The sequence below is a fragment of the Felis catus genome, chromosome C2 (genome assembly GCF_018350175.1).
Source record: "Felis catus isolate Fca126 chromosome C2, F.catus_Fca126_mat1.0, whole genome shotgun sequence".
NCBI classification, from domain to species: Eukaryota; Metazoa; Chordata; class Mammalia; order Carnivora; family Felidae; genus Felis; species Felis catus.
The window spans coordinates 128,950,881-128,978,492 of NC_058376.1; the positions used below are offsets into that span (position 1 = coordinate 128,950,881).

At 43.1% G+C, this 27,612-nt stretch overlaps 1 protein-coding gene across 18 annotated transcripts; it reads right to left on the reverse strand.

Moving 5' to 3' along the window:
* Positions 1 to 3,090: 3,090 nt before the first annotated feature.
* CDV3 (CDV3 homolog) lies at positions 3,091 to 27,612 on the reverse strand. 18 transcript variants are annotated; one of them, XR_006585491.1, is made up of 8 exons: positions 24,132 to 24,784; positions 23,267 to 23,343; positions 14,016 to 14,161; positions 11,063 to 11,222; positions 10,642 to 10,644; positions 9,651 to 9,700; positions 9,152 to 9,247; positions 3,091 to 3,689 (listed from the first exon to the last, which is right to left on the reverse strand). XR_006585491.1 is itself a non-coding variant. In XM_045037588.1 (7 exons), exons 1-7 carry the CDS (start codon positions 24,369 to 24,371, stop codon positions 9,231 to 9,233), a joined length of 693 nt encoding a protein of 230 aa, XP_044893523.1. In that variant the 5' UTR covers positions 24,372 to 24,784; the 3' UTR covers positions 7,322 to 9,230. The 18 variants fall into 18 exon arrangements, 13 of the variants coding, with proteins under 13 accessions (XP_044893523.1, XP_044893524.1, XP_044893526.1 ...); XR_006585490.1 differs by lacking the exon at positions 3,091 to 3,689 and adding an exon at positions 7,322 to 7,626; XM_045037588.1 differs by lacking the exon at positions 3,091 to 3,689 and having other exon boundaries at positions 7,322 to 9,247.

Sequence of the window (27,612 nt, forward strand, 5' to 3'; positions counted from 1 at the left end):
GCTGTCAGCACAAAGCCTGACACGGGGCTCGAACTCATGAACTGTGAGATCATGACCGTGAGCCCAAGTCAGACACTCAACTGACTGAAGCACCCAAGCACCCCTTAAGTTAAAATGGAAGAACAGAGACTCTGTCCTGAGGTAACGTTTTGTGTTTCCATATGCTAACATTCAAAATAATTATTAGTTTATTTTGTACGTGTTGCCATCCTACACAAAAAGATTTAAGAAACCAAAGTTTGAGTTTTCCTGGGAATAAGGTAAAAATCACCCGATAGGTGTTAAGAGACCATATAGAAAATTATTGTGGGGCACCTGGGGGGCTCAGCCAGCTAAGCGTCCGACTCTTGGTTTCAGTTCAGGTCACGACCTCACGTTTTGTGAGTTTGAGCTCTGCATCAGGCTCTGTGCTGACAGCGTGGAGCCTGCTTGGGATTCTCTCTCTCCTTCTCTGTCTCTGCTCCTCCCCTGCTCTCTCTCTCTCAAAATAAGTAAAGTTAAAAAAATAAGAAAACAAAGAAAATCATTGCCACTTTGTCCTAACAAGGTAAGAAAAGGCAAAACGCATTGGTTTAAGATTTAAACCTTCAGATCTTAGGGTCAAAAACTGCTCAGGTTTTTAATGAAAAACAAAAACAGAAGACCAGGTTTCCTAAAATGTCACTGCAAAATATACAACATTACACTATTTGCAAGAAACTTTTTTTAAATGTTTATTTATTTTTGAGAGAGAAAGAGAGAGTGCAAGTGGGGAAGGGGCAGAGAGAAGGGAGACAGAATCCAAAGCAGACTCCAGACTCTGTGATGCCAACATAGAGCCCAATGTGGGGCTTGAACTCACAAGCCATGGGACCATGACCTGAGCTGAGGTCAGATGCTTAACTGACTGAGCCACTCACGTGCCCCTGCAAGAAACTTTTTAAAGTTATTCCCTGTTAAATTTACTACCTCTTCAGGTGAGAAAATGGCTGCCTCCTACTTGGTTGTTAACCCAACATCTCACCTGATACTAAAGCTGTCTGCTCCAGCCTAGCAACAGTTAGACTACAGGGCCCGGGTGCTGCGTCCTTCCTACTTAACACATCGGTTTCCACCACGTTTGGAGACAAAGGAGCTTACCCTCACAAAAGTGTCCTGCTGCATGCTCTGACAGGATCCCTGGAAAGTTCAGCTGGGGGAGGGTATTCCCACGTGAAATGAGTTGACAACTTAAGTTCGACCCAGCTTCTGTGTTACTACACATCCAATGATCATTTAGAATTCCAGTCTCATTGGGTTACAGTGTCAAATTTTATGTCCACATCAAAATTATGTCCACATCAAGGATTTAGGATATGGATATCACAAACCTGCAGTATCAGGAGATTAGTTAGTAGAGTATCTGTTTATGGTTCTCTATTTTGACTCTCTTGCCTAGCTGATTACCGCATTAACTTCTGTCTCCACTTCTTAAAGGCATACCTCGTGTTATGCATGCTGTTTTATTGCCCTTTGCAGATTCTGTGTTTTTTACAAATTGCAGGTTTGTGGCCGCCCTGCATCGAGCAAGTCTATTGGCGCCATTTCTCCAACAGCATTTGCTCGCTTCGTGTTTCCATGCCGCATTTTAGTAATTCTTTGAAATATTTCAAGTTTTTTTCATTGTTGTATATGTTACGGTGATCTGTAGTCAGTTGATGTCACTATAATTGTTTTGGGGCATCACAAACTGTGTCTATATGACACTGAGCTTAATCGGCAAAGGTGTGTGTGTTCTTGCTGTTCCACTGACTGGCCATCTCCCTCTCTCCTCCTCAGGCCTCCCTATTCCCTGAGACACAACAATATTGAAATTAGGGCAATTACGAATCATATATGGGGGCGTGTGGGTGGGTCAGTCAGTGAAGCGTCTGACTCTCGGTTTCGGCTCAGGTCATGATCTTGCAGTTTTGTGGGTTCGAGCCCTGTGTCAGGCTCTGCACTGGCAGTGCGAAGCCTGCTTGGGATTCTCTCTCTCTCTCCCTGTCTCTCTGCCCCTCCCCTACTCACACTGTCTCTGTCTTTATCAAAATAAATAAGCTTAAAAAAATTTTTTTACATAAAAAAAAGTAGAACCATATGTGTTCATGTGAAAGGAAGAGTCACATATCTCTCATTTTAAATCAAAAGCTCGAGGGGCGCCTGGGTGGTTCGGTTGGTTGAACATCTGACTCGATTTCGGCTCAGCTCATCATCCCAGGGTTGTGGGATCAAGCTGACGTTAGGCTCTGTGCTGAGCATGAAGCCTGCGTGGGATTCTCTCTCTCTCTCCTCTTGCCCCTTTCCCCCATTTGTGGTCTCACTCTCTAAAATTAAAAAAAAAAAAAAAAAAAATCAAAAGCTAGAAATGATTAAGCCTAGGGAGGAAGACATGTCGAAAGCCTAGAGAGGCCAGAAGGAGACCTCTTGTGCCAGGTAGCCAAGTAGTGAATGCAAAGGAGAAGTTCTTGAAGGAAATTAAAAGTGCTACCACAGTAAACAACACACAAGTGATAAGAAAAAAAAAAAAAAACAGTCTAATTGCCGATACAAAGAAGGTTTGCATGATCTGGAGCAATCAAACCAGTCACAACATTCCCTTAACCCAAAGCCTAGTCCAGAGCAAGGCCCTGACGCTCTTTAGTTCTATGAGGGCTAAGAGGTGAGGAAGCTGCAGAAGAAAAAAAGTCTGAAACTAGCAGAGGTTGGTTGGTTCATGAGGTTTAAGGAAGCGGCCGTCTCCATAAGAAGGTGAAGCAGCAGGTGCCGATGGAGCAGCTGCAGCCAGTGACCCAGAAGGTGTGGCTGAGACCGCGAATGAAGGTGGCTGCACCAAGCAACAGATTTCGAATGTAGGCAAAACAGCCTTATGTTGGAAGACGAGGCCATCTAGGACTTTATAGACAGAAGTCAATGCCTGGCTTCAGAGCTCCAAAAGACAGGCTGACTCGGTTAGGGACCAGTGCAGCTGGTGACTTTACGTTGAAGCCAGCACTCATTTACCATTCCAAAAATCCTAGGATCCTGAAGAATTATGCTAAATCTTCTGCCTGTGCTCTGTAAATGCAACAACAAAGCCTGGATGACAGCACATCTGTTCACAACATGGTTTACTGAATATTTTAAGGCTACTGTTGACACCTACTGCTCAGAGAAGGCAAAGTATTATTGCTCATTGGCAACGCACCTGGTCATCCAAGGGCTCTGATGGAGATTGACAAAAGTCATGTTTGCATGCCTGCTAACATTCATTCTGCAGCCCACGGATCAAGGAATACTTTTGACTTCCAAATCTTATTATTTAAGAAATACATTTGGTAAAGCTCTAGGTGCCACAGATTCCTCTGACGGATCTGAGAAAAGTAGATTGAAAACCTTCTGGCAGGATTCACCATCCAAGATGCCATCAAGAACATTTCGTGATTCATGGGAAGAGGTCAAAACGTAAATATTAACGAGGAGTTTGGAGGTTGGTTCCAGCACTCATGGATGACGTTGAGGGGTGCGAGACTTCAGTGGAGGAGGGAACTGCTGATGTGGTGCAAACAGCGAGAGAACTGGAAGTGGAGCCTGAAGATGGGACTGACTTGCTGCACTCAGGATAAAACTTGAACGGATGAGGACTTGCTTCTTATGATAGCAAACAAAGTGTTTCCTTGAGATGGAATCTATTCCTGGTGATGCTGGGAAGACTGTTGAAAACAAAGGATTTGGAAAATCACATAAACTTAGTTGATAAAACAGCGGCAGGGTTTGAGGGGACAGACTCCACTTAAACATTTTTTTTTCATGTTTATTTTTGAGAGAGAGAGAGAGAGAGAGAGAGAGAGAGCAAGTGGTGGAGGGGGGCAGAGAGAGAGGGAGACACAGAATCCGAAGCAGGCTCCAGGCTCTGAGCTGTCAGCACAGAGCCTGATGCGGGGCTCGAACTCACCGACTGCGAGACCATGACCTGCGCCCAAGTCGGACGCTCAACCGACTGAGCCACCCAGGCGCCTGGATTGACTCCACTTTTGAAAAAAGTTCTGCTGTGGGTAATATACTATCAAACAGTATCACATGGTATACAGAAATCATTTATGAAAGGAAGAGTCAATCGATGTGACAAACTTCACTTTTTAAGAAATTGCCCCAGTCAACCTCACTTTCAGCAACCACTACCCTAGTCAGTCAGCAGCCACCGACACTGAGGCATGATCCTCCACCAGCAAGATTACAACTTGCTGAGAAAGCTGTGATGATGGTTAGCATTTGATAGCAATAAGAGATTTTTATATTTTTTAGGGTTTATTTATTGAGAGAGAGAGAGAGAGAGAGAGAGAATGAGTAGGGGAGGGGCAGAGAGAGAGAAAGAATCCCATGCAGGCTCCACACTGTCAGTGTCCAGGCTGACACGGGGCTCGATCTCATGAACCTGAGCCAAAATCAAGAGTCAGACACTCAACTGACTGAGCCACCCAGATGCCCCAGCAGCAAGATATTTTTAATTAAGGTATGTAAATTGAATAACGTTATTGTACACTTATTAGACTACAGTGTAAACATAACTTTTATACACACTGGGAAACCAAAAAATTCATTTGACTCACTTCATTGCAATATTTGCTTTATTGTGGTGCGCAGGAATGGGAACCTGTAACATTGAGGAATGCCTGTACAGATTCTGACCTCTGTGCTTCATCAGCAGACTCAGCCTGGCTTTTCTTCCCAGTTCCCGTCCCACACTCCCCAACTCGACATCCCTTCCTACGTTTCTACTGCAAACCAGTTTCACATTCTAGTAGAGGCAGATAAGTAAAATATTTAGGGTGCCAAATAGTGGAAAAGTCTTCAACAAATGATGCTGGATAACTGGGTATCCACACGTAAAAGAATGAAGTTGGACTCGTTCCTCACACCATACTCAAAAATTAACTCAAAATGGATCAAAAATCTAAATTAAAGAGCTAAAACTGTAAAGCTTAGAATAAGCATAAATCTTTGTGATCTTGGTTAGGTCAATCCTGAGACACACCCAAGGCACAAACAACTGAAAAAGATACATTGGGCTTCATCAAAATTAAAAATTTTTGTGCTGGGGCCATCTGGGTGGCTTCAGGCATTTAAGCGTCTGACTTCGGCTCAGGTCGTGATCTCACAGTTTGTAGATTTGAGCCCCCCATTGTACTTTCTGCTGTCAGTGCAGAGCCCGCTTCCAATCCTCTAGCTGGGTCAGTTGGAAAAGCATGCGACCTTGATCTTGGGGTCGTAGGTTCAAGCCCCACATTGGGTGTAGATATTACTTAAATAAGTAAATCTTAACAAAACGAAAACAAAACTTGTGCTTCAGAAGACACTAAGATGGGAGAAAAATATTTGCAAATTATGATAATGAGGGGCAAGTATCCAGAATATATAAAGAACTCTTATGACTCAATAATAAAAATGAATTCAAAAAATTAGCAAAGGATTTGAATAGATATTTCTCGAGATATACAAATGGCCAATAAGCACACAGATGTTTAGCATCATTGGTCATTACAGAAATGCAGATAAATCAAAACTACAAGATAACAGTTCACACCAACTAGGATAACTAGAATTAAAAAGTCAGGTTAACTATCTGTAGTTATGAAGATGTGGAGAAATTTGAATCCTCCGATATGGCTAGTGGGAATGTAACGTGGTGCAGCCACTTTGCAAATTTGGTAGTTACTCAAAAAGTTCTATGACCCAGCAATTCCACCCCAGATAAATACCCAAGAATTGAAAACATGTTGATCCAAACTGTACACGAAAGCTCACAGCAGCATTATTCGTAACAAGAATGAAGTGGAAATAACCTAAATGTTCAACTGACGAAATAAACGAACGTGATGTACCCAACTGTTCGGCAATAAACAGGAATGAAGCAAGATGCACACTGCAACAGGGACAAACCTCAGAACCCACCAAGTTAAAGAAGCCAGTCAAGACTACATGTCGGATAGCGCTGTTTAGAGGAAATGTCCAGAGAGAAATCTAGAGACAGAATACTTGTTGCCTAAGGCAGGGATCTTGGGGAAATGGTAAAGGATTGCTAATGGGTATGGAATTTTTTGGGGAGATGGAGAAGTATGTTCCAGAATTCATAGTGGCGATGGTTGCACAACTTTTGAGAATATACTAAAAACTACTAAGTGTACACTTTGAAAAGGCGACTCAGGAAAAAAAACCCCACAAAACACTATGGAGTAACTGAAATCAGGGATGGTGTTTTGTACGTTATTTTTTATTTTTTCAACCTTTTTTTTCAACTTTTTTTATTTTTTTATTTTTTTGGGGACAGAGAGAGACAGAGCATGAACGGGGGAGGGGCAGAGAGAGAGAGGGAGACACAGAATCGGAAACAGGCTCCAGGCTCTGAGCCATCAGCCCAGAGCCCGACGTGGGGCTCGAACTCACGGACCGCGAGATCCTGACCTGGCCGAAGTCGGACGCTTAACCGACTGCGCCACCCAGGCGCCCCTGTACGTTATTTTTTAAAAGCACTTTCATGAGCTCACGATTCGTGAGTTCGAGCCCTGCATCTAGCTGTGCTGACAGCTCGGAGCCTGGAGCCTGCTTCTGATTCTGTCTCCCTCTCTCTGCCCCTCCTCTGTCCAAAATAAACATTTAAAAAAAAAGTTTGTTTTCAAAGAACGAGCAGAGGGAGAGGGAAGCCCAAGCAGGCTCCACACTGGCCCCAATCCTGGGATCATGACCTGAGCTGAAATCAAAAGCCTGATGCTCATCGGACTGAGCCACCCACGCATCTCGTACATTATTTTAAATAGGGCTGTCAAAACACTCAATCGAGGAGCCAGAATGACCAAATAGCAATTGTTACCACTAAACATTTAAACTCCATTACCAAAAGGGACTTGAAATACACTCTCTAGCTTAGAAATTTGGGGACTATAATGCAGACTAAATCCCGAAATTTAAAATGGCTCATTTGAGAGATCTGTAAGCTTCAAGGGGTAAGGCCCCAGATCTTTATTCCACACAGTAAAGATTGTAGATTCTGTTGCCATGGTTTGGGACAACAAAATGTAATATAGTAACAAAAAAAGTACATTTCAACGCTTTAACTTTGGTGAAGAGTATCCACCCCTTCCATTCCAGATGTCTTTTTAACATTCAGAGTACTCTGCAAACATTTATCAAATGGGAGTTTTACCCGAGATGAGATTATCATCCTCCCACAGCAACGGAGGCATGACATCAATTCGCCATTTTCAAAAACAGAGACTAGGTTAAAGATTAAGAATAAAAACTATGAGGGAGGTGGGGGAAAAGGAATAAAGACTATCAGACTCCAGAATCCATATATTTACTTTTTATTGAATTTGTTAATGTTACAGAGTTCTTGCACTGCCAAACCATGCCTGAGAATTCAAAGAAAGAAATGGTACAATGGACAGCCTCACCCACCCATCATACAGTATATTAAAACTTGATTCATGTGCATTTTTATAATTTCACAATCTTTTAAAAAGTTATAACAAGAGTTGGAACTTTATATCTCCCGCAGGTCTTCAGATTTCTAGCGTAGTATGCCATTAAATAAAAGTTGCGCATATTCATCTCAGTTCATTCCTCAATAACGTAACCCCCAACAAAATTTTGCTGGAAAAAAAATGCATACTTTTCAGGGGAAATATGTGGCTCAAGGTCCAAGAGACTATTTGTTAAGATTTTTGGTTCCCAAACGAAGTCTTCAGTTTAACCAAGAATCCCTTGTTTCTTGCTTAATCATCCAACCTCTCCTTGGCTGGCTCAGCTACTCGCCCCAATACACCAGAGGCCAGGCATCCTGCCTGCCGCCTCCAACAACGCCGTTAGGGCCCAGGTGTGGTGGGCAGGTCCTGTCAGGAGATACTGTCAACTCCCAGGAGCTGATTCCTGCACTGACACTTTCATCAGACTAAACTCCCATAGGAGATGCCCCCACACAGGAATAGTTCTACTCGCTCTACTCGCTCGTTTGCTTCACTCTTGCCAGTAGCAAGTCTGCAACTCCTGCATTTGGCAAAGGGATTTATTATAGAGAAACCCAGACTCTGCATCAAGCAGTCACATACCACTTTGAAGTATTTCTATTGAACCAAAGATACAAAACTAGTAAATTACCAGACTATCTCATTAGATGGAAAGACTTCTCAGTAATCCTGGGTAGCTTCCTGAAGTCCCTTTAAGGACTAAAAATTACTGGATAGTTTAAGCTGTAATTATTAAAAACAGAAGTGCTACATCACCTGTCCCTCTCGCCCCTGACTCTTCAAATGAACACAGACATACCAAAAGGTTGAGAACAGAGCTAAGCTGGCACAGTCATTGCATCTACGGAAGGTCCAATACCTTAACAATTTGGGCACAAGTGTATCTGGAAATCTTGTCAAAGATCACGCAAGATCCGTGAAAACCCAAGTGGGTTTTAGGTGAAGGTTCTGCTCACGTTGCTCTGGATTTATAAGGACAGGTCAGTGAATCACGCGGCCTGAGCAGAGCCCTTACTCTTTCCACTGCAGTTTACTGTACAGTTTAGACCTGATCAGAGGAGGCTTTAGCAGCACCTGAAGGAGAGCCCCCTGCATCCACTGCCCTTTACATCAAAGGCTATTTGGTTCCACTCTAGGGATTGGCAAATTTCACGAGACGTTTCACAATCCTAACGCATATTTCAGGTTACTTATTCAACCAAGCAATATGCTCTGTCAAAGAACTTACTCCAAAAAAAAAAAAAAAAAAAAAGGCCTTAATGTGGAACACAGAAAAAGCACTACCCAAATAATAAGAAATCACTAAAAGAAGAAAGATCACTCCCCCCACCCCCTTTCCCACTGGGTGGACCCAAGTTTGGTTGAATTTAACTTACGGTTACCCCAGGATACAACTCAAAGTTTAAATTATAAAATCACAGCCCTACTACACAGATTATCTGAACACAGGAGTTCTTTTGAGAGCGGCACGTTCCAGGAAGTCTAACACAGCCCACTACAGAGTATTCCTTAAGGGTGGGGCACAGGACAGGTTAATTAAGGTCACTTAAATCTTCATCTTTTACAGCAGATCAGAACCGAGATGGCTGACTTTCTGCAGGATTTGATAGGAATCCAGGAGAGCTGGTTTCAAGCTTCACACCGACACTTACTAGCTGTAACCTTCGTGTCCAGAAGTTGTGATCCACAAGAAGTCCGCGACGAGTGCAGCAAACCTGAGGTAGTCAGCCCTTACGAAGGCTCAGTATCTGAACATAAAAAGATTTTGAAATGACCACTGGCTGCAGTTTGTTTTTGTACTTGCAGAGTAATAACGAAAGAACACTGCTGAATCTAGTTCACGCATTTATAGAACAATGAGACTCCCCCTACATCCAATACAACACAAAGAGCAGTGTGACACTTATGCTTCCATAGTGCAATAGGGACGGTCACTTCTATCGAGTGGTCTGCATCGGCCGCGGGTCCAGCAGAGATCGGATGATGAATGGCTGTTCCTGGTGGTTAGCTGTGGTCTAGTTACCTTAGAAGGGTTAGCAAAGACCATTCCTTAATTGTACTGTGTGTGGCTGCTTTTCTGATTTTCAAGCACAGCATACTGGTTGTCTAGCTGAAGTTTAAGGGCCTGGTTTTTTGAAACCTCATCCCTACCTCTAGTTTTGTGTCTTACTACTTCAAAGCTCTTCTCCATTTCTTTATCCCTAAGGGAAAAGAAATGTAATCAGTAAATATTTCTTTTTCACTGGGTTGTTGTGTAAATTCTTCCTCAAATTAAAAAAACCAACCAAAACAAAAAACAAAACAAAAAAACCCCCCCAAAAACAAGTCACCCCTTAGAAGTATCCTGAGGGAGGAATAGGAAGGGAAACTGGTACAGGTATCCCCTGCTTCCTGAAAGTTCCTGTTACACCACTCGCTTTTACAGAAGACGTACATTAGGATGGCAACAGCCTTTTCCCGTAACAGTGAACATCTCTCCAGATTTCTTTCAGGTAGCAAAAACGCGCACTAACATAGGTCTTCCTGTAAAAGTGGAGTGGAGTGCAAACTTTCAGAAAGTGAGGGATCCTCTCTGCTTTACGCCATTCTGACTTAGGAATGCTCTGCTTTTGACGGGGGAAAGTTGCACATAAAGTCATCATCAAATCATTTTCTAGGCTTCAAAGGAACAGAAAACATGAGTACTGAGGCTCTATGGTGTTGTTTTCTGTGGTGGCAAATCTATTTTGGGACCAACTTGAAGACAACTGGAAAGTCAAAAGGCTATCTAATGACACGGTGATTCCTTCTAAGAGTCACTTTTATTTTTAGCAAACAATAAATAATACCTCTCTTTCTTTATGCATAAGGGCAATGGTTTTCTCATTCAAGTAAAGTTCTACTCATCATTCAATGATTTCTACTCACTTCTTCCTTATGGGAGTGGGTCAGATAAAGTGGAGGCTTAAATTAGGCTCTCAGAGGCAAAAAAGGCTTGGATTTACTTTAAAAAAGCTACTCCCCCCCCCCCCAACAGTATTTCCATCTAATGTCTTTTACATTTCTTCCTGTTATATTTACTTTAAAAAATTCATGTCCCTAAAAAAGATGTGGATGTGCCAAATGTGGTCATTTAACTCCAGGTAGCATTCATTTTAAGTACCTGCTGAAATAAGATTATTTTAATATTAGATTTATAAATGCCAACATCTTTCATCTATTCACATCAACTGGGAATACAATGAAAATACCGCTCTTACATTTCTAGTTTCCGTGTTAGGAAGAATTCTAAACTAGGCATGACTTGTCACAGCTACAGAACAACATATAAACCAAGGATAAAGAGACCTGGCCTCTTGGCGCTCTTTCCCCACAGCCCCATCCAGCCCTCCCCCTTTCCAGCCCTAAGGCATGTAAGTCCTACCCTAATTCTCAGCTGCCTGTCAGCTGTGGCCTGGGCTTTACCTACAAGAGAACGACCCCCCTCCCCCAGCCCAGGTGGGTTCTCCCATCTCCTACATCCCCACTCCCTGGCCAAGGGACAGAGCACGCCAAGATAAAAAGGCGAGAGCTGGAGTACTTACTTCCGGCTTTCTACATGCTTGGCAGTGGACTGCAGGGACGGGAACTGTGTGTCACTGTAGATTTCTGGTGGGCCTTGCGGTGTTTTCCTTGTTGTGGTTAACCTGGCTCCAGGGGGCCTATACACACCGCTAGTCATCGCTGGTTCTGGGGTTTCTGTAACTGACATTTCATAACAGTTTAGAGAAACCATTCAAACGCCTGGCATTTTAATAAGCTATTCTCACATTCCCAATCATTTGATAATTACAGAAAAAAACAATACCTACATGACAGTCTCTGGAAAACAGAAAGTCACCTGAGAGTCTGAAAGCGAAAATACTCTTATTTTTCTAGGGTAGTCTAATTTTTCTCCCATGTACAATTTTAATTACCTATGTAAATGAGTTCTTTCTAGAATTCAACTTACGGGAAGTGGGAAAGAAATCTGCTGGACCTGGGAGGCAGGCCCAGGAGGGACTGCCTTTCAGAGTTGACCATGTCAGCCCTCAGTATATATATCGGCAATGTGGATAATCACCTCTTTACCTGGTTGATGGGTTAAATAAGATGCCAGTATAAAGAATTTACTTACTAAAATGCTTGTGTATATATTTTTAATTCTAAAAGACTAGTAAAAAAATATACTCGATACCCTTAATTTCACTGTCATATCATCAATGGATCTTGTTTTATAAAACACAGGAAAAGCAGGAAAAAACTAAACCGCTGAACAGCCCAAAGTCTTCCATAATGGCTAACATTTTGGGGACAGAGCCTTCTGGCTTTTTGCTATGTTATCATTTTTTCTCCCCATTCTCAACATGGATTCAGTATTTTACATGCTGTTCCATTTATCGAAAACTTCCTTTCAAAGAAAAGCCTACATCATTTATTAGCTGCAACATAATGCATAATGCATAAAGGGTTATTGTCTCATATGGCTTTTAATTAAGCGTGGGAAAGCCATAATGTAACATGCATTCATTAGTTACTAAGCACCTGCTATGTGTCAGGTACTGTTTGTAGTGGGCATACAAATGTTAAGGACCGGCCTTCGTGAACTGTATATTCTTGGCAACTAGCCACATGCAGCTATTTAAAATGAAAGACTTAAAAATTCAGTTCCTTGGTTGTATCAGTCGCATTTTAAGGACTCAATAGCCGCATATGGCTAGTGGCTACTATAGTGAACAGTGCTATTCCATCACTGCAAAAAGTACTATTGGACAGTGTGATCCCAGAGTAAGGAAATCAAATATGTAAAAATTGGTGCCATACCAAAAATTAAGGTGGGGGAAGGGTCTGTCCAGGGAACACATGATGGGTAGGGACTCAGTGACGAGTGAAAAGTGAACAAGGCCTGAAAGGAGGCCAACATATTGAGTTGGTAAACAAGCCAAATCAGGTCTGACAGTGATCTTATAAACGTTGTACTGGAACACAGCTACACTCAATGGGTGTACGTATGGTCTATGGCTGCTTTTGTGCTGTAACAGCAGAGCTGAGTAATTAAAATAGTCTTCTGTATGGCCCTCAAAACCTAAATTACCTACTATCTGGCCCTTTACAGAAAAAGCTTACTTAGAGACTCCCAATATAAAGGAGAGAATTCAGGCTGAAAACATATGCACAAGGGCCTGCAGCAGCAATGTGCCTGGTATGTCCAAGGAGCAGAGTGAGCAAGGACCTGACTAAAAGACAAAAATCAGAAAAAGAGATCCCAAGACAGGCATCTAAGGTGCTGCAAGTCTGAGAACTTCAGCTTCTATTCTGATTAGAGGGGACACCCATGGAGGCTTGTCAACATCTGAGACACTTTCAGGTCACATCTGAAATGATCACTACACTGGCCACTGGCTGCGTTGGGAACAGTGTACGTAGGGAAGCAGGCCGACCACTTAATAGGTTACTGCAGTAATTCATATAATGTTGTTTCGGGGTCAACTCTATGTGAAGGGTTCAGTTTTGGATATGTGAATATTGAGGTGCTGGGTACATGGTTAAGATCTACGTGTTTGGAGGTCAGGGGAGATCTGAGTGGATGTGAATTCTGGAGTCGCTGGCATGTGGAGATTGCCAAGGGAGTAAGGCCACAGAGAAGAGAGTGGCAAGGGCTGAGCGCTGGGGATAAGTATCACTTAGAGGCAGGGAGGAAGAAGAGACCCCAGCCAGGGAGTCTGAGAGCCAACCATCGAGGAAGCAAGGAGACCGTGGTGTCCTGGAAGTCAATAGAAGAGGGTGTTTCAAAGGGGTGATGAGCTACAGCAAATGTTGAGGATGGGGAATATCGAATGAGGACAGAGACTGGGAAATGGAGTTTAGCAATGCTGAGGTCATCAGGGATCAGTGACAGATGCAGTAAAACATGTTAAGAGCTCTGCTGTTAGCACAGAACCTGCTTTGGAAACTGTCCCTCCCCTCCCCCCCCCCTTTCTGACCCTCCCTCACATGCCCTCAAAAATAAACACAAAGTTGAATGGAAAAACATAACACAGTACAGTACTAAAAAGGATGCAAAAATGTTGACACACAGTAGTTATCTGTGATCTCTGGGCAGTTAAGATTTGTGATTCTTTGTACTATTCTGTATAAAAAACAGTGATAAAATCTGCCCTTGTGAGAATTCATGCTTCAAGACAGTAAAATGGGGAGAAAAAAAAGAAACACAGGTGGAAACACAGGTACTCAATTATCCATTAGCCAACTGTCAAAAAGTAAAACAAATGACTTAAATATTTAAATTTGGCAAGTTAGTTTACATATAAATGTAAGAAGCCTACAGAAAAGCACATATCTTAACTTCCAAATTCCTTTCCTAAGGATGTAAAAATCTTTAAACAGACATATACAAACATCTCCCCCAAGAACAGAAAGGAACCCCTCTCATTCTACCACAGCATTCATTCAGTTGAAAGCTAACCATATGTAAAACCATACCTAGACGTCTTCATGAAAATAAAACATTAAGATTACCAATTACTGCAGCAGGAGGTGCCTGTACCGGAGCGGTTTTATTCCAGGGGCCGGAAGATTTTTCGACACCACCACCACCACCTCCACCTTCTTCCCAATTGTCACCTGGATCTTCTCTTTTTTCATTATCTTCTTCTTCCTTTTCACTATTGGAAAAGCAAATGAGGAAATTCAATTATAAATTTTTTTTAAATGTTTTATTTCTGAGACAGAGAGAGACAGCATGAGTGGGGGAGGGGCAGAGAGAGAGGGAGACACAGAAGCCAAAGCAGGCTCCAGGCTCTGAGCGGTCAGCACAGAGCCCGACGCAGGGCTCGAACTCACAAACCGTGAGATCATGACCTGAGTCGAAGTCAGTTGCTCAACCGACTCAGCCACCCAAGTGCCCCAGGAAATTCAATTATAAAACCACCAGGAAAAGTGTCAATCCAAACCCTTAGTTCTATCAATGCTGGTATCTGTGTGACCCTTGAAAAGTCTCTTAACCTCTTCAGAGCCCCAATCCCCCACTTGTTTAGCACTGATGGTAAGCATTATTTTCAGGGATGAAATGATTTTTGGAAGTTGTGTGTCATTGGCTAATTGTTTAGTACATATCACAAAAAACTCTCAAAATTAGAATTCACATTCCAATAGAGAAAACAAATCTGCGTTCAGTATTTACATCACTGCTACAGACTTTTTAGTGCCAGTCTCTACTGTGTGACACAGGGAATATATCTAGAACTGGTCCGATCACCAGGTATGTCTGTCACCTGTTTAAAAAAGAAGGGAATGCAAAAACTCAGTCTTCGGCTTTACTAGTGATTATAAATGTGACACATACATCATGGTTACACACCATCCTAAGACTGTCTGCGGTGGTTTTAATGCCAATTTCTTATTTCTTTATTCTTTATTGGCTGGAGTCAGAAATCAGTGAGTTAACTGTCAAATCTAACTTCCTTTCTGCAGCTATTTGTCCTTGCTGATGCCACCTCTGGCAGACTACCAACCCTTCCATGAATCACGTTCTATGACAATGGTGGTTTTTCCTAGAACTTCAGCCTATCAACCTCCCTCTTCTCTCCTATTGAAAAAACAGGATGTTGCCTAAAGCTGTCCCTGGCCTTCCACGTTTAAGACATGGCTCCCTTTGATATCTAATCAGTGATCATGGCTGTAACAATGTACAGACGACTCCCACCCTACCATGTGACCTTGGGATCATCATGGCCTCTCTTGGCTTCTGCAAAAGGACATCTAAGTGTGCTTTCCTTCCATTTCAAGGGAAGTCCTGGCTATAAGACAACCTTCTTGAATAACTAATGGTCTCCTTTAAAGACACACACACAAATAATTTCAAAGACAATGTCCACCAAATTTAGAGGTCTAGGGTGGCAATCAGGAAGGGGTGAGGGGAACAGACACATCTTCAATCTGCATCTGTAGCACAATTTTACTTGAGACTATAGTTCAAGAGGAAAAAAGAACAGAGAATATGGCCAAGCCACCTTTCAGTTTCCCTTTTTGTTAATATATAATAGAATCCAGTGCTGCTGTTTAAAATGTTAGGCCTATACTAACATGACAGTAATATTCAATTCAATGTCAATTAAACCAAGGACTTACTAAAACAAAATCTATATACCTAATATTAAATAGGAAGTTATTTTAAAAATGATTTTAAATTTATTTATTTTTATTTTTTATTTTGAGAGACTGTGTGTGCAGCAGAGGGGCAGAGAAAAAGGGAAAGAATCCCAAGCAGGCCCAGCACTGTCAGCTTGGAGCCTGATGTGGGACTCCATCTCATGAACCCTGAGATCATGATCTGAGGTGAAATCAAGGGTTAGATGCCAAACTGACTGAGCCACCCAGGGACCCCTGAATAATTTTTTTTTTGGTAATGTTTAAAGAAGTAGCTGGGTACTAGAAAGCGTGATTTTATTTTTGTTCATGCAGCACGTAGTTATGAGCAGATTCTAAAGCCAGACTGCCTGGTTCTGCCACTTACTAGCCAGGAGACTGAGTATAGCACTTAACTTTTGTATGCCTCAGCCTCCACAAATGTAAAATGGGGAGAACAGTAAGATTAAGTGAGTTAACAGACAAAAAGCACTGAGAACAGTGCCTGGCATATACTAAGCAGTTAAGTGTTTACTATTACCTGCTTTTTAATATTCATTTGAGCTTTCAAACAAGCAGCACAGATGCCACCGCCTTATTAAGAAACAACTAAGATGGAACAAAACTCAAAATTTCTAAAATCCACAACATGAACATGTTTTTTTTTTTTTGAAAAAAAAAATGTTCTTTTTAAATGGATTTAAGCTTATTTATTTATTGAGAGAGGTAGAGAGAGAGAGAGTGCGTGCACGCACAAGCGTGCGCCGGAGGGGCGGAGAGACAGAATCCCAAGCAGGGTCCACACTGTCAGTGCAGAGCCTGATATAGGGCTCTGACGTGAGATGATGACTTGAGCCAAAATCAAGAGTTGGAGACTTAACCAACCGAGCCACCCAGGCCCCCCTTAAATGGATTTTTAAAAATAGAAACCAAACACTATAACCTTGTTTTCTAAAGTTTGTATGTGGAATGAATGACCAGGTAAGGACGGTAAGGTCCTAACTTATCTAGGAGTCTAAACAGTGGTATCCAATCATTAGTACTGTCCACCACCCCCCATTTTTTAAAATTCACTTCTGAACCCACCGCAATGCAGTTACACTTTAATATTGGTTCATGAGTTAAAAACATACGTGTTATATACCTAGTTACATCAGACTTGTTAGTAATGTTGCAGCATCCCAATCCAGGCTAGACAAGAAGATCCCCACAAAGATTTAAGAACATTCATGGCACTTGTATTGTCATATATACCCCAAGGTATGTTAGCTTTCATTTCAGTTGGTCATCTACATTTTGAAACAGTTAACTCAGCAAAATATGCTGAATCACTATTTTTCAAATACATACACCAGACGCTTAAGACAGACTTTTCTTTAAACTGCTTTTATATTTGGTGATTAATACATCTAAACCCCAGAATTATCAGCTTGTAGTAAACAATTAACTAAAAACCAAAAAATTCTAACACTGATAATCCCTGAGCCGAATGGATTATGGATAATTCTAATACATTTCTTTATGCTGTTATACTTTTCAAATGTCCTTAATGTATAGTTTTTGTAATTCACAATAAAACATTAAATAAAAACCCCAATTTGGTCTGACAGAATACTGAGAGTCCACTGTAAAAGAAGGTTCCTTTACTATCTAGTGTTTATTACCTGTTCACCCTCAGAGACAAGTGAAGAACTGAATCACTAATCTAAAAATCCCTTTAAATTATAAACTATTCCTAAGAAATAAGAGTGATTTGTTTAATTCAAAGAATTGTATATCTGTAATAATAAACACAAGACAACTTAATATTTTGGTTTCTTAACATTCTGAAGTATTAGTTAAATGAAACATTGGAAACTGTCTAGTCAGGACCCTTCATCCAACAGAGGGAACTAAGGCCCAGAGATGCTAACAGCCTTGCCAAAATGCCATAGTACTAAGGGCAGGGTAGAAATGATTTAAATATCTGGTTACTTTTCTGCATTTACACACTCCAGGAAATGTCAAATCTCTAAATACTGTAGTAAGACAAATGTTGCAAAGAATTATTCCCACAGAAGTCAATAGGCTAAAATTGTGTTTGACCCAAATAAAATATACATAGCTTCTCATCAGCTAAAATTCACATTTCCAAACACTATTCTGCTACTTGTAAGTATATTATCACAACTTAAAGTATACAGTCTTCAATATGCAAAAGTCCATAAGGCACTGTTGGTCGTAAGGCGGAATGATGATGCTAGCAAAGGGAATATTTACAGAGCATCTAGGAGGCTGGGAAGTGTCCTACCACCTTGCAAAGTTAAACCTCACAATACCACCAAAGCAGGCAGGAGGCTCACTGACACGGGAGGAAACTGACACTTGGACATTAAGTCCCTCCCCCAGAGCTACAAAGTAGGGGAGCCAATCCCTGGGTCTCCAGAGCCCATATTCTTTCATGTTGCCTCTTTCATTTTATCCTCTTTAGAGCTCTAATATATGACACAGAAATTTTCTCTATGTTGAGAAATTCACTTTCAGGAAGGTTGATCAGGATTATACATCCTGCAGCAGTTTATTAATAAAAAATGGAACATTCTTACCTCTTTATCTCAAGGGACATTACATGAGAATTTATGCATCCCAACGCTAGGATTTTAGTAGCTGTGCTTCTATGAGAATGGTAGGTACCTCCATTGGTTTGACCCTATTATCGAACCACTGTTAGACAACAGCAAAATGACGGACATGCCCGATGAGCTATGCCGGCAGCCTAAAATGGCACTGCACCTCCTCCAAAGACTTTCTCAACCTCTTCACGGCAGACCAAGCGTCTCTCTCCTGTGTTCCACAGCACCCTGCACATCACTGAAATGATCTACTGGTGTTTAGTAGAGCAGGACTTGTTTCTTTTTTATTATTGTTTTTTTAATATGAAATTTATTGTCAAATTGGTTTCCATGCAACACCCAGTGCTCATCCCAACAGGTGCCCTCCTCAATGCCCATCACCCACTTCCCCCCCCCCCATCAACCCTGTTTATTCTCAGTCTTTAAAAGTCTCTTATGGTTTGCCTCCCTCCCTCTCTAACTCCCCCCTCTCCCCTCCCCCATGGTATTCTGTCAAGTTTCTCAGGATCCACATAAGAATGAAAACATATGGTATCTGCCTTTCTCTGTATGACTTATTTCACTTAGCATAACACTCTCCAGTTCCATCCATGTTGCTACAAAAGGCCATACTTCATTCTTTCTCATTGCCAAGTAGCATTCCATTTTATATATAAACCACAACTTCTTTATCCATTCATCAGTTGATGGATATTTAGGCTCTTTCCATAATTTGGCTATTGTTGAAAGTGCTGCTGAGCAGGACTTATTTCTACAACCCTGATGTCTGGCACACTTCAGTCACACTAGTATTTGCTACAATTGAATCCAGCTTGGATGCAGGAATGATTTCTTGAAAGAACAACTTAATTAGCTCTACTTAATGGGTTTAAAGGTCTACATCTCTTAAGAAGGTTCCTAAAAACACCCACTGGGCCCCGAGAGCTCAATTCTTTATTTAAAGATGACAAATGCTCAACATTTACTTCAAATATTAAATGAAATCCTTCTTTCTCCCAAAAATCCATTTTAAAGAGAGGAGAGGCCACAGGTCCTACCATCAACCAACAATCTAAGCTCCAGTATTAGGTCCCTTTTTTCTTATCACCATCCCAATGGCACCCCTCCAAAGAACTTGTCTACAATGATGACCTTGAATACATCTATTAACTTAGACACAAAATTTGACAAAAGCTCTTATAATACTTTAAAAAATTTTTTAAATGTTTATTTTTGAGAGAGCGCGCGCGCGCGTGCGCGCATGAGTGGGGGAGGGGCAGAGAGAGAGGGAGACACAGAAGCCAAAGCAGGATCCAGGCTCTGAGCAGTCAGCACAGAGCCCAACGTGGGGCTCGAACTCATGAACTGTGAGATCGTGACCTGAGCCGAAGTTGGATGCTCAACTGACTGAGCCAACCAGGCGCTCCAAGCTCTTATAATACTCTCGGTAATTAAATCTTGAGCTAGTTGGTAAATGTGTGACAGGATGTTAGTATGATATGTTTGTTGCTACTGAAAATTTCTTTTAAAAAAAGATTTTAAGTAGTCTTGATACCCAACATGGGGCTTGAACTTATGAGATCAAGAGTCGTATGCTCCACCAACTGAGCCAGCCAGGTGCCCCTCAAAAATTTCCTCTCTCAAATGCACACTTATCTTCAATAAAGGTCCATGAAGGCTAACCTACCTGAGGAGTAGTGTCAAGAACTTTAAGGTGATATGCCATACCTGCAGCGGACTGAAGATAAAGCAAGTAAGGCAAAAATGATCAGTAGATCTAAGCAAAAAATAAATGGGCACTTATTTTACTATTCTTGCAACTTTTCTGAGGTTTCTAATGTTTCAAAGCAAAAAGCTAGATGAAAAAATTTATAAGTCTGAAAATTTCAAGTTACTTAAAAAGAATTTTTTTTTAACGTTTATTCATTTTTGAGAGACACAGCACGAGCAGGGGTGGAGAAGAGAGAGGGAGACACAGAATCCAAAGCAGGCTCCAAGCTGTCATCACAGAGCCCGACGCAGGGCTCAAAATCACAAACTGTGAGATCATGACCTGAGCTGAAAGTCAGATGCTTAACTGACTGAGCCACCCAGGTGCCCCCTCAAGATACTTTACGTCAATTTCCAAAGTTTCATATTCCCTTATCTCATTCTGAGATGGCAAGGCTGCCTCTCAGACAGAAAAAGGTAACAGATTAAAGGCATAAAGAACCACCCACCCCAACTTCTCAGAGAAAAGATATCTCATTTCTCTGCCCCCTTCTAAGGGTTTCTGCCTAAAAAGTAAGACTAAGCTACAGAAGACAATAACTAGAAGTCGACAGCAGTGTTTAAGGCTCTTGAGAGAGGGATTTTTGTCTGTATGGTTATACTAATGCCAACCCGAACATGTAATTTTCTATTAAGTCCACTGTGAACTGACTCACCAAAGTCTATCAGACATGATAATCTTATGCATCTCCACTACCCTTTCCCTCAAATCTTGGTATTATAAACCAGGTACCTCATGGTTAAATAACAGAAATTCTCAACACTGAATCATCCTAATTTACCTACCGAACAGAGATGATTAATGTCACCAAGTGGGTATTTTACAAATACCCTGCTCAAAAATCCTCACAACAATCCTAGCATGTCTCAATTTTGTAGATCACAACCAACATTCAACAACCAACCAGCTTGCCCAAGGTCACACATAAGCGGCAGGCTAAAATGCAAACCCGAGTTTGTCTATCTCCAAAGCCCATGTTTTCGAGACATTATCATCTCCACCCCACTTAACTGAGTAACCTACTTCCATTACTATGAACCAAACTGTCTTTCCCTGGGGACCCCAACCCAATTGAGTTTCAGTGTCAAGAACATTTAATACAAAGTTTACAAGGTTTTTCAATATATAAAGTGAAAATATTAGTCATTATTATTAAGCCTCAGATGACAGGACTTCTCACACTCAAGTTTTTCCTGAAGGCTGTTAGATTCCTCTTCTTTATTGAATGATTTATGAAGGGAATGGAAATATAGACTTTAGATTCCACAATGACGGGAGGATCCACAAAAACAGCTTCCTGAAGGTAGGTTTTTCAATGTTAGCAGGTTAGGGGAAGACCTGTGGAGGACCACTTAGGAGAAATGACTACACGCTAAGAATAATGAAAAAACAACATAAAAGCTGGCCTGCTTCAGGTCAAGCAGAACTTAAACACTCATACTAGCCTAGCTGAGATTTACCTGTGCCCCTAGCAAAGGTGAAAGAAATAACTTAAGAACTATTTCATCACCTCTGAAGTAGCCCAAAATAACTCTGAATATGGGTACGGAATTTAGAGTCAATGACAGAAAAACAGGTAATATCCTCCATAATGAAACAAAATCAGTTTCTTGCATTCAGTGAATTTGAAACCTTTCTCCCTCAGAAAGCGCTACTCTTGCTCAGTAAGTTCACTTACGGTCATCCTTCCTGTCCATTCAAATCTACAGAACGTGCAGTCAAGGGCCTGTGGTCAAGCAAGGCAGACCTAGAGCCTTATTCTACAGCCAAACAGGAACCACATACGCAGGCAGTTCTACAACCCCCCAGTGATTAAGAACTTCACAATACCTCCTCTTCATTTTTACAGGGCAAGCCCTGGGGAAAAGAGGGATATTCTCTCTTCTTAAAAAAAACAGTTTATTTAGAGAGAGTGAGGGAGCGCACACATGGGGAGTGGCAGAGAAAGAGAGAGAGAATCCCAAGCAGGGTTCTCGAAGGGGCTCAATCTCACACACCAACCCTGAGATCATGACCTGAGCCGAAATCAAGAGTTAGTTAGTTGCTTAACCAATGGAGCCACCCAGGTGCCCCAAACAGGGATATTTTCTAAACCACACCTCGTCAAAGACATCTAACACACAAATTCAAGAAGTGGCTGGGAATAAAACTGTAGTCTAATCATGTCTACGTAACATTACTACAAAAGAACTTCAAGAGTGGAAAAACCTCATTTCCTAAAAAGTCTCCCACTATCAGTCAGGTTTCACTTTGGTTAAGCTCATGAAATAATGTGAAAGAACCTAGGACATAATGCCTGGCTATGGAAGGAATGCAACAAATGTCAAAAATATTAGTCCTGGTTTCTGACTCAGTTACTCAAAGCCGTAAATGTCACTATTTAGAGAAGTCAAAAGGCTGTATTCTGGTTAAGGAAAATTACTTCCGTCAGTGTGCCATGTGGTCACTGGTGTCTACAAATTGCAAACTTTAAACTGGAGGCAGTTCATTAGGATCTCATTTATTTCTTTAAACTGAGATTAAAGAGTTTTTATCTCAAAATGGTGGAACCATATATTCACTTGTTTTTTCTACCTTATGAGCCCATTAAAATATGACATTTATTTACATGAATCTAAAACAAAATACCATAGATTGGACTGAATATGTTAATTTCAAATACTTTAAGGCAACCAACCCAATTTTTAAAAAAGTCCTGTTTTCTTAAACTTTAAAAAAATAACATGCTTGGACTATCCAATGCCATTCCTATAAAATCCTCAGGAAAATTGATCTACAGTGTTACGATAGCGGTTATTCTTGGGAATGAAGGCAGTGACTAAAAGCACTTAGGTTTCTTCTGTAGCAGCAATGTTTAGTTTCTTGAACTTGCTGTTGATTACACAGGCTGGTTTCATTGTGTGAACACCTAAAATCCGTATTTCTAAGTATGCTTCACCTACAAAAATATATATGAACTTGCTTATTGGACAGGATGTGAAAACCACGCAGTTCAAGCCACCAATATTAAAAGTAAAAATTTTAAAGGCCACAAAATCCATTTCATTTTAGCTGTCTCAAATAAGTAGGCAAGCTCTCACAGGATTTTGGAGCTGGCAGCTGATTTGATCAGCATATAGAAAGGACCGCCGTCAGAGAGAGGAAGACACAATCCTTACAGCCCTAATAAGCGTATCTAAAGCATGAGGTCACTGTGTCTAGCTGCTTTGGGGCTAGAGAAAAACCAAACATACAACACCTATCCTAAGGGTTATCTAAACACAGTTGTAAGCAGACCATACCTTATTTGCATCGCCTGAACTCTGAGGCCGCTGTAATCAACCTCTTTTTGTTCAAATTCTTTCCACTCATCTTCATCCTGTAAAACACACACCATTGGATCAAGCAAAGCTATTTGTTAAAATACAACAAAGGCAAATATCAGACTATGAAAAGGGGATCAAATATCTGGAACCTAAAGTATAGACTCATTTTCTGGCCAAAGCCCTTACTTGATCCCGAGGCCGGAGGGATCGGAGGGAGGGAGGACTGGAGGACAAACTAGGCTGGAGGACAAACGTGCCCAAGCAGTCAAATTTCTTTTACCTCCACCAGTTCCTTCAAGAGAGCGGTTACTTTAAAAGCAACCAGGAAAAGTGGAATGAAAAAGTCAATAGTAACCCCACAACTAAATGTCTACCTCAATGTAGTCATGAGACTTATTCTGTTACAGGCTTAGAGGCCAAGCCCTGCCAGTTCGAGCTGCCACAAATGCGATTGTTAGAAAATTCAGCTCAGACAACTGGGCTAAAGTCGGAACACCAAATTACTCAAGAGTCTCAGAGTAGACGTCACCCGATAAATGCTGCTCTGGGCCAGGCACTTCGGCCCCAGACCCATTTCTCCTCGAGGGTGCCGCTGTCCGGGTCTCGGTCCTAGCCAGCGACACAAGGCGGAGGGGCGAGAGCGGGCTGGGGGCGAGGGGAGAGTCCTGCGGCAAGAGGGGAGCCGGCCTGGCGTGGGAAGCCCCCGTCACATGGCCAGCCCCCGCGCCCGTCCGCCCTCCGGCCGGCCCCTCCCGGACGCTTCCCCGGGCGGGCGGGCGGCCGGCGGGGGCGGGCACATGGGCGCAAGCGCGCGGCCCGGCCCCTCATCCCGGCCCCTCACCTTAGTCACGGCCTTGGTGGCGGCCCCGGGGCCCGCGGCCCCCGCGCCTGCGGTCCCGCCGTCGCCCGGCCGGGCCCCCGCTCCCGCCCCGCCGCTCGCCGCGCCCGCGGCTCCGCTGCTCCCGCCGGCGCCGCCCGCCGCTCCCGCGGCGTTCGCCGCCCGGCTGCTCCGCTCCTTCTTCTTCTTCTTGTCCCTCTTGGCGAAGAAGTTATCTAGGCTTCGCTCCTCCGTCTCGGCCATGGCCGCAGCCTCCACGGCCCGGATGGGTGGGGCCAGCGGCGGGCGCGGCCCGCGGGACTCTGAGCTCGGGGTCGAGGCCGGCTCTGCGCTCACGCTCCCGGGCGCGGCGACGCCTCAGCCCGGCGGGGTCGCCGAGGCGTGTGTGGCGGGGCGGGCGGTTCCCCCCGCGAGCTGGCGGGCGGTGGTACGGTCCGCCTGGGGGGATCGCGCGCTGCTCCCGCCGCTCGAGGCTGTCGGGGCTGCAGCTGCTGCCGCGACGGCGGTGCAGAATCCCGTCGGCTCCGCAGCCGGAGGGGAAAAGGAACGCGCGGGCCAGAGGCTCCGGCGAGAGTGCCTGGCTTGCGGCGGCGCGTGCTGGAGGAAGACACGCGCGCGCAGGCCGGGAGAGGAAGGGAGAGGGGGTGGGGAAGGGAGGGAGGGGGAGGAGGGAGGGCGGGCCACTCGAAAAGAGAGGCAGTGCCCGCGCCTGCGTACTTAGCTCCGCCCGCCGCTGTGGGTCTGCGATGGGGAGGGCTGTGGGAGGAGACAGAGGCGGAGCTGGGAAAGGAGCCAATCAGGTGCCAGAACGAAGCACTTAGGCGACAATCCCTGTCTCAGACGGGGCGGGGCCTTGGGAAGGGGAGAGAAGGGTGTATGCTACATAAGTGATGTGCCTGATGGCTCCTTTCTTCCGATTGGCCGAGGGTTTAGCCTTGAGGGCGGGCATTTAGAGGGCTAATTGGTGACTTGGCTGAAGAGGTCCGGTGAAAGGGGCGGGTGGGTCCCAGCTGAGCGCATGCGTAGGGTGCACGCGTGTATCTGCTCGCCCTTAGTGAACTGTGGCCTTGTGGCTTGAACTTTTAGCGAAACGGAAATGTACTGTGTTAAACTAGTGGTGGGAGAGATGGTACCTCTCCCACCGCTCTACTTTATACTTCCACTCTTTCTGGTCTGACGAGTTTTAATTTTCATGTGATGAGATAATTATTAGGAAAATAGTGGGCTTGACGTTTAGGTTCTGTAAGAAAAGATCTTTAATAAGCCAGTAGGTAGATAGACACGGATTGACTTTTGTCTGGACTCCATCCGCTGCTAGATACGTCCATCAAGATCAAGCTAAGGAAATCTGATCCTCAAGCTTCTGATCTGTGAAATGGGGGTATTAGCTATGTGGGAAAAGAGGACCTGTTCCCTTCCCAGCATTAACACGCATTGGATGCGAAATATGTGACTTTTTAATACATTTAAAGAGTGCCCCCTGCCCTGACTTGAGTCTAGATGATGGCTGCAATTTATCCTTAGCCTTTATATCTGATAAAAGGAGGAGAATGATGTGTCATAGGGTGCGGATAAAACACCCATGTCAAACCTGGTCTTACGTTAAGTACTTTGTGGGCCTTGAGAATGAAAGGAATCCTTTTTTTCTTTTTTTTTTTTTTTAAGTTTATTCAGAGAGAGAGAGAGAATGTGAACAGGGGATGGGCAGAGAGAGGGAGAGAATCTTTTTTTTTTTTTAATTTTTAAAAATCTTTATTTTTGAGAAAGAGAGTGCGAGTGGAGGAGGAACAGAGAGAGAGAGGGAGGCACAGAATCTGAAGCAGTCTGCACAGAGCCCAATGCGGGGCTCAAACTCACAAACCGTGAGATCATGACCTGAGCCAAAGTTGGATGGAGACACCCAGGCGCCCCGGGAGAGAGAGCATTTTAAGCAGGCTCCAAGCTCAGCTCAGAGCCTGTTTCGAGACTTGACCCCAGAGATCATGACCTGGGCTGAAATCAAAAGTCCAAGGCTTAACTTACTGAGCTACCCAGGTGTTCCAGGAATTCTTTCATATGAAAAAGGTGGCCTAGGGGTGCCTGGATGGCTCAGTTGGTGGAGCCACCCACTCTTGATTTTGGCTCAGGTCATGATCTCATGGTCATGAGATCGAGCCCTGCGTTGGGTTCTGCACTGAGTGTGGAGCCTGCTTAAGATTCTCTCTCTGTCTCTGTCTCTCTCTGTCTCTCTCTGTCACCCCCTCCCCCACTCTCACTCTCTCAAAATAAATAAACTTTTTAAAAAATTTTAGAAAAAGAAAAAGGTACCATAATGTATTAGACTTTCCACTTCCTCCTTCTAAGGACAGAGGAGCGAACAGCCACTGAGGAAATGACTCAGACTATGTTAGTAGCTTCATGGGGTAGATACAGCACAGCCAGTAAATGGAGCTGCGTCTTTGTCTTTTCCTTTATAGTTTTGCCATTTAAAGGTGTCTTCCCTCCCTCCCCCACCTCCACTACTTGTTAAAAGAACTAAGTCCAAAATATGTCAACAAAGTAAATCAGGTACCTAGCCTTGATCAACAGCAAGCTTACATATTATTCCCCAAACATTAACTGCCCCACCCTCAAAATGGGCCCTAGGTAACTTCCTTCTGTGACACTACCTATCTTCCTGTGATGCAGGCCAAGTTAAGTACTGCTCCCACTCCATCTCCCTTAACATCTTTGTAACATTTTTCTTCCTTTCCCTTCTTCCCTTCCTCCCTTTCGTTCTTTTTTTCCTCATCTATGAAGCACCTATTTAGCTATATTTAAGGTTACGTAGCTTATTCTAGGTTGAGTAATTCGTCATTCCTGCCTTCAACTCCATTATAATCAAGAAGGTCGAGATATGAATAACTGGAGTTCAGTCTCTCCTTTCTTAGGTCTCCATCAATATATCAGTGTTTTGAAGGAATTAATGACTTGGGAAAATGCAGAGAAGGAACCTCAGTTGAGGGTTGACACAGCAGAAATCCCCACTACATTTTTCAGTGTGATTCATGACATGCTCCTAGAACACGATCATATGTAAGAAATTCAGGTGAGGCCAGTAGAGAGACCAGTATCTTTGTGTTTGTGTTATTGTCTGCAGTTACTGTCTCCTCCAAGAAGCTGATCCCTTCCTATTTGAATCCTCTGCCCTGAAACTGACAGCATATATTCCCACCAGTTCCTCTTAAATTTCCCCTGACTCCTTCCTCCAGATTGATCACATAGGGCCCTGAATCCTGCCATCACCCCCTCATCATCACCTGTCCTCACCTTGAAGTATCCTCCAGCTTTCTCTTGATGAAGGTTTCTTCTCCTCTACCTTCCAGTATTTAGACCTTCCCCATCTGTAAAGCAAAACAGACCTTAATTTGTCCTTGCTAGATGGAAAGTTGAACATGGTGAGGACTCAGACCATTCCTAGATATTTAGCATATCTTCTAAGGATTTTAGTGCTGTCTGAACATGG

Bases quoted from the DNA above. Each gene is read 5' to 3' on its own strand.
- CDV3 (XM_045037586.1), bottom strand. From the start codon at position 24,371: ATGGCCGAGACGGAGGAGCGAAGCCTAGATAACTTCTTCGCCAAGAGG. The intron at 23,344-24,131 runs GTGAGGGGCCGG...TGTGTTTTACAG, and splicing joins CCACCAAGGCCGTGACTAAG to GATGAAGATGAGTGGAAAGA. The intron at 11,223-14,015 runs GTAATCTTAATG...ATGAAATGTCAG, and splicing joins ACCTCCTGCTGCAGTAATTG to TTACAGAAACCCCAGAACCA.